Source organism: Cygnus olor, chromosome 2 (assembly GCF_009769625.2).
Source record: "Cygnus olor isolate bCygOlo1 chromosome 2, bCygOlo1.pri.v2, whole genome shotgun sequence".
NCBI lineage: Eukaryota > Metazoa > Chordata > Aves > Anseriformes > Anatidae > Cygnus > Cygnus olor.
Window position 1 is genome coordinate 70,333,163 of NC_049170.1, and position 6,000 is coordinate 70,339,162.

The following is a 6,000-nucleotide window of genomic DNA, read 5'->3' on the forward strand; positions in this document are numbered from 1 at the left end:
AGTCTCCACCCATCAACTACTTCTTTTGTGTAAAGCACCTATTCAAAGGCAACCACCTTTATTGATTCCTAGGCTGGCCAACCTGAAGGCTGAAATACTACAAAAAAAAAAAAAAAAGTAGGATACACCAGAAGTGCCTGTGTCATTTCTAAAGGAAACACGGGTCCAGGTGCTGTTCGGTGACATCAAGCAATTTATTTCTGACTGCAGCAGGCATCTGTAACAGCTTTAACACTGGCACAGCTGCGAGACAAGTATCCCACTGACTCTTCTCCCTTTTGTCCAGGCCCTTTTTCTTGTTCTGACCCTTTTCCACCACTGGGATAGAGCAGCACAAGCTGAACGAGCCACCTAACAGGAGTCCACAGCATATGGCCCAGCTGGCAATTACCTGCACTTTTCACCTTTCCCCATAAAACGTTAGCGTGAGCTTTAGGTAAGTTTTGTCACACCCTGCTCTGAGCAACACGCGGAGGGAAGGCAGGTGAGATGCTCTGGTACTGCTGCCCCGCACTCATTTCCGAGCTGCTGGCCCTCAAAACAAGAGGACAATTTCAGGACAATTCCTGTCCAGAAGTACCCCAGAACAGAGCCAGCACTTCGCACCTCAGCCGAGCTCACCTCCTTTCATTTTTAACCACAGGCTGATAACCAAACCAGACCTGGCAAAGCTTGGCAACTTTTGAGCCCACCCCGGCTCCACAGGACCAGCTAACTTTTCAGTGCATCACCAGAGCGCGGCATTTCCAAAGACACCCAAATCCTTCCTTGAAAATCACTGTCTATAAAGGTACCTCTAAATGGAAGGCAGGGGGCAGCTCCCACAGCTGCTGTTTCATGTAGGATATTACAAACCACCACACACAGGAAGGACTCATTTTGCGCCTCCCCAAAGAAAATCTGCTTTAACTTCTGGACAACAACATGGCAAGTCAAACCTCCCACCTCAAAGCCAGGAACAAGGCTGTTTAAATCATCGCACAGTCTCAGGAGGCAATTCCTTCTCACCCCCAAAGTTTATGTTTGCTCCTCCAGACGCTTCTCAAAAAAGTTGCAGGGTACCTGAGCGCTACATCCACAATGAAGCTGTGCTCAACAGAACATAAAGCAGTTCCTGGCCCCTTTCCAAGGCGCAGAATACTCCTGAAAAAGAATATTTTAAAGCTGTAATCCCACAACCTGCCGTTTTGCTTGAATTCATAAAGGAGGTAAAAGAAAAAGACACGGAGCAACAGGCATTCTCCCTACCTCCTGAGACCTGAAAGCAGCGCTGCCGTCCTCCTCTGAAAACAATTACCTCCCAGGAAAGAAACTACCACATCATCAAGGCAGCCGTCTCAAACTGCTACCAGCGCGGTCCAATAGCGCGCTCCCTTCGCAGCAGCCTCTGCTGCACTGAAAGCAGCAGACATGACTTCACACGTTGCAGGAGCGTACACCTAAAACACAGATTTCCAAGCTTAGGCATCATCCATCAAAAAGTTAAACGGGGCTTTTTCTGCACTTGCATAGATTTTGAGACTAACAGGATTTACTTGTTTTCTGCTTGCTCCTGGGGAACCTTTGCAGTTTCTTTTTTTCCCAAGACTGTCCCTACAGGCTGCTATCCAATACACATCAGATGCTCTTGGAGAAGTGAGCAACAGATAACTCTGGAAGGACATTTGCAAAGGGCACAAATGGAGGGCCCGATCCTGGTAACATTTAGGCATATTGGGGGAGGCTGGAATTACTTCTCTACTTAGACAACTTGACTGCTCAACACAGTCCTCTGGAAAGCTTTATTCACACATCTAAGCATTTTTTTTCAGATGTCTTACTATCAAAAACTTGCATTTTAAGTCAAACAAAAGACCACTGCAACTTAAAAAGTGAATCCCTTACAAAAACACTCAGGTTAATTTTAGCATCCTTCTGTTTAGCTGCTTAGCAACACTTATCCTATGACCTTCTAAGCACCATCTACTTTTACAAGGGATAATGAATATAACCAAAGGGATTTATCTATATGTTTTTAATCTACACAATGTAAGTACGTGAACAGTTTTTATTTAAATAAGAAATCCAACTGAGAGCAATCCAAACTGCATTTCTGCTTAAGAAGAAACTTGCATTGGCTAAAGTCAAGCTTTTGTTACGATTGCACTGTGACTTCAGTTTAGACAAAGTGGTAACATCCTTAAGGACTGAGAAAAGCACTACAGAAGTCACTGTCTGTATGCCTTGGGAAACACTACACTTGCCTTTGGTACTGATGGAGATCGTAGATATTGCTCACAGATAATTAAGACATTCAGCTTTCCCAGTTTTGAAACTTCAAGCATCTCCTGAACCCTCAAAATCAAAGCCAAAAGCCATTTGGTCAGAGGGCCAGCAAACACAGTAAGGAGTTAAGGGGTGCACAACCTGCGTAAGTGGAGGCGGAATAAGATGTTCCACTACACTGAAATCTGCAAGCAAACAAAGCTTCAAACCCCAGGTTTGCATGAGGAGGAAAAAAGAAAAAGCCAGCAAACACCCTGTTACATTGTCCTAATAATGAGGCAAAAAAATAGGTATATATACATGTATATGTATATATTTAATATATAAGTATATATAAGTATATATGTAAGTATATAGTAAATAAATAATACATATATACATGTGCATTTTTTAGGGTCATCAGCTATTAAAGGAAATGTGAAATAGTGGCTACAAAAATAGCCACTCCTGATGGACAAATGGCAGCCTGACAATTAGAAGCTTCCTGCGAAATAAGAGCAACAGAAAAGTTTACTCAACTGTACCTACAGGACGGTGTTTTTCCAACTGCATGATGCAAATTCCGTTCCAGAGATGGATGCCGGGAGAAGGAAGGTGAGGCAGCAAAAGAGGCCACACCAGGCTGAGCAAAGCTGCCGCGTAGCAAGAAAGCAAGCTGGATGTGTCCCTGCTGGCAGGTGAGGGAGAGCCCTGGTACTCGGGCTGATTGGATGATGGATTCACACTGGTTCTGGGTTTCTAACAAACAAAAGGCCCCATTCTTCCATGGACGTACCTAACTCCCGTTAAGGCTAATGGGCATTATGCAGGCGCACAGAGAAGAGACTATATACCCTTAAGTCTTCAAAGGGAAAATTAGAACCTAAAACAAATATGGCTGGCCTGACCCCGAGTCACTGCATCCCTTTCACGCACGCTGACCCTGTGGAAAACAGGAACTGCGGTAACAAAACTCAGTGCTCGTGTCAGAACGACTGACCTCAAGGCGAAACCTCCAGCCGCCGTACCAGCTGTCTGCTGGGCGCTGCAGGGGCAGCAGGACGGCGTTATTTAGCAACCGCTCCTGGCGTTAAGGAGCACGTTTTGGCTTTTTCCAAGGCACAGCGCTGGAAAGGCTGGCAACACCAGCTGCATTTAGTGCCTCTCCTAGGCTGCTGCCCCCAAATCAGACTGAACTAGACGGTTAGCTACTTTCTCAAGCACGTAACCACACTCGATCTTATCTAGGCCAGAAGACGGGCGAAAGAGGGAGCCGGGATTAAAACTCTCTTGTTTTCTTCCCCCCACTTCCCTCCAGAAATCAGTTCAGCAGCTCCCCGGCAGGATGCTGGCTGCTTGGTGGCCAGAACCAGGCAGCATCAGCCCCAGCCTGGGCTGGAGGAGCTGGGGGGCCAGGGGGGTGGACGGCCTCGGTGGGCCGGGAAGGGAAATGTAGCTGAGCCAGGGGAAGCGCTCTGCTCGCTCCTCCCGGGCGAGGATGCCGAGCAGACAAGGATATCGCAGCTGAGAGGTGAAACAAGGGAAAGTTGGTTCTTTAGAGTGAAAAAAGACTAAACAAAACAAAAGCAGAAAAAAAATACAAGGAAAAAAAAACCAACCAACCCCGCGTGCGTGCAGAGGGGAGGCGGGGGGAGAAGCGCAGGGAGAAGAAGCCAGAGGAAACTTATCTGCGACATGACAAAGTTCAATCCACCGCCCTCCCTCCTCTGCTCTCTGCAGAAAAAAAAGCCCGTCGGGCTGCAGCAGCATCTCAGTGCTCCCCGCGGCCCTGCTCTGCCCCACAGCAGCGTGCTGGGGTGGGGGGCACGGCAGAGGAGCCCCCCTTTACCCCCAAGCCAGCCCCTCCAATCCCACCCCCCTGGTCCAGCTCCGCACGCCGCATCCCCCCCGCCTGGGCACGGAGAACAGAGTGGGGGGGCCAAAAGTTGGTTTCCAGCCCCGGGGCAGCCGGATTTGGGGGTTCTCCGAGAAGGGGATGGGATAGGAACACGAGGATGGGGGAGAAGAAGGGGGACCCCCCCCCGGCTCGGATGCTGCCCGGCTCCTTCCTGTAGCGGCACACAAAGGCGGTGGGGCTGGGGGACACCCCGGGGGGGCAGGGGACACCCCCAGGGCCAGGAGTCACCCCCAGGGCTGGCGCCACATCCCTCTGCCCCCCTTACCCCCATAACACCCCCCCATCCCAAATCTCCCCGCCCCGCCGCGCAGGCCGGGAGGGGAAAGGACACGCACGTCCCGGGAGGGGGGGGGGGGGGGGGGGGGAAGGAGGAAAAGAGAGAGGAAAAAATAAAAGAAAAACCCTTTAAAAAGAAGGAGAAAAGAGGGACGGGGCAGCGGAGGGAAGGAAGGAGAGAAGGGGGGCGGCGGTTTGGCGGGGGGATGCCCGGTCTACCTGCGGAGGGGCGCCTTCATCCCGGCTCCGTCGCTCGGCGGGGGCCTCCCGGCCGGGCCCCGCTCCCACCGCCGGGCCCCCGAGCGAGGGGGGGCACCGAGCCCCGGGGCAAAAAAAAAAAAAGGGAAAAGGGAAAAGGCTCCGGGCCGGGGGGGCTGCCGGAGCTGGGCTAGAAGATGTGGCTTCCTCGCAGCCCCATCCAAATTGTGGCTGGTTAAAAATAAACTTTGCAGCGGGAGGGGGGGGATGAGCTGGCCGGATTCCTGAGCTCAGACGGTTTAATATGGATGAGCATCAGGTCCTGGAGGCAAAACGCCGCGGCTGGTGCCGCTGGTTGGTAGAAAGTCTGCAACAGGGAAGGGGGAGAGAAAAAAAAAGAAAGAGAAAAAAAAAATAGAAGCCGCGGAGGGAGGAGAGGAGAGGGAGGAGCGGGGGAAGGGAAGAGGGAGGCTGCACGAACTCATCATCATCTCCACCGCTGCCAGCCAAACTTTTTTCCTCCCCCTTTTTTTTTTTTTTCGCAAGGAAACTTTTTCCTTCCTTCCCCCCGACGAGCGTTTCGCTTTTTTCACCGCTCTCCCGGCCGGCCGACAACACGCCGCGACCTCCTCACCCCCGCCCCCCCCCAAAGCCCCCGGAAAGTTTTTCCTTTTTTTTTTTTTTTAATTTTCTTTCCACCCACCGGTCTGGAAAGAGCTCTCCCGGGGGGTCCCGCTCCTGCCCTTTGTGCGCGGTACTTACGCCGGACTTTGCTGGGGCTGGGCTGCTTGCGGCGCGACATGCCGGGAGGAGCCGGGGGGGGGACACCACCACGGGGGGGGCACGGAGGGGAGGGGAGAGGGCTCCGCGGCCTCGTTCCGGGAGAGAAAAAAAAAAAAAAAAAAAAAAAAGCGCTCAAAATGGCGTTTGGGTGGCTGTGCAAAGTTCATCAAGTCGGCGCTAAGTCGCCGTCCGCCCGCGCCGCCCCGCAGGGGAGCGATGGGCGCGCGGCGGGACCCCGGCGCGCTCCGCGGCCCGCCCGCCCCCGGCCCGCCCCCGCGCAGCCCCGCGGCCCGGGCAGGCGCCGCCTCACGGGGAGACCGCCCCCGGCCGGGGGCGCGCCGCTGCCGCCCGGCAGCATCCGCGGCTCGGCACGGCTCGGCTCCGATGGGCACGGCACGGCACGGCACGGCACGGCACGGCGGGGGGCCGCCAGGTGCCCGCCCGGCCCGGCCAGGAGCCCGCGCGGCTCCCCGCCAGCGCCCCGGCAGGTAGCGGCGGCCGCACGGCCGGGGCGGGCAGTGCCCGGGGGCGAGGCAGCTGCGGTCTTACTTTTTCACCCTCTTTTTTCCTCTGTTTTTTTC

General features: G+C 53.5%; 1 protein-coding gene across 8 annotated transcripts in view; it reads right to left on the reverse strand.

The window, feature by feature from the left end:
- Nucleotides 1-5,680, reverse strand: part of RREB1 (ras responsive element binding protein 1) — a 124,809-nt gene extending 119,129 nt beyond the window's left edge. For 2 of the 8 annotated variants that reach the window (XM_040550157.1, XM_040550153.1), the window contains exons 1-2: nt 4,658-5,221; nt 1,249-1,439 (exon numbers count right to left, since the gene is read on the reverse strand). Coding sequence is in view for 3 of the 8 variants with exons in the window: in XM_040550151.1 (XP_040406085.1) it covers nt 5,399-5,438 (40 nt within the window). In the remaining 5 variants the exon portion in view is untranslated. Of the gene's footprint in view, nt 1-1,248; nt 1,440-4,657; nt 5,222-5,398 lie in introns of those variants that run through there. The other 6 variants (XM_040550151.1, XM_040550150.1, XM_040550156.1 and 3 more) reach the window with 4 other exon arrangements.
- Between the last annotated feature and the right edge of the window lie 320 nt (nt 5,681-6,000).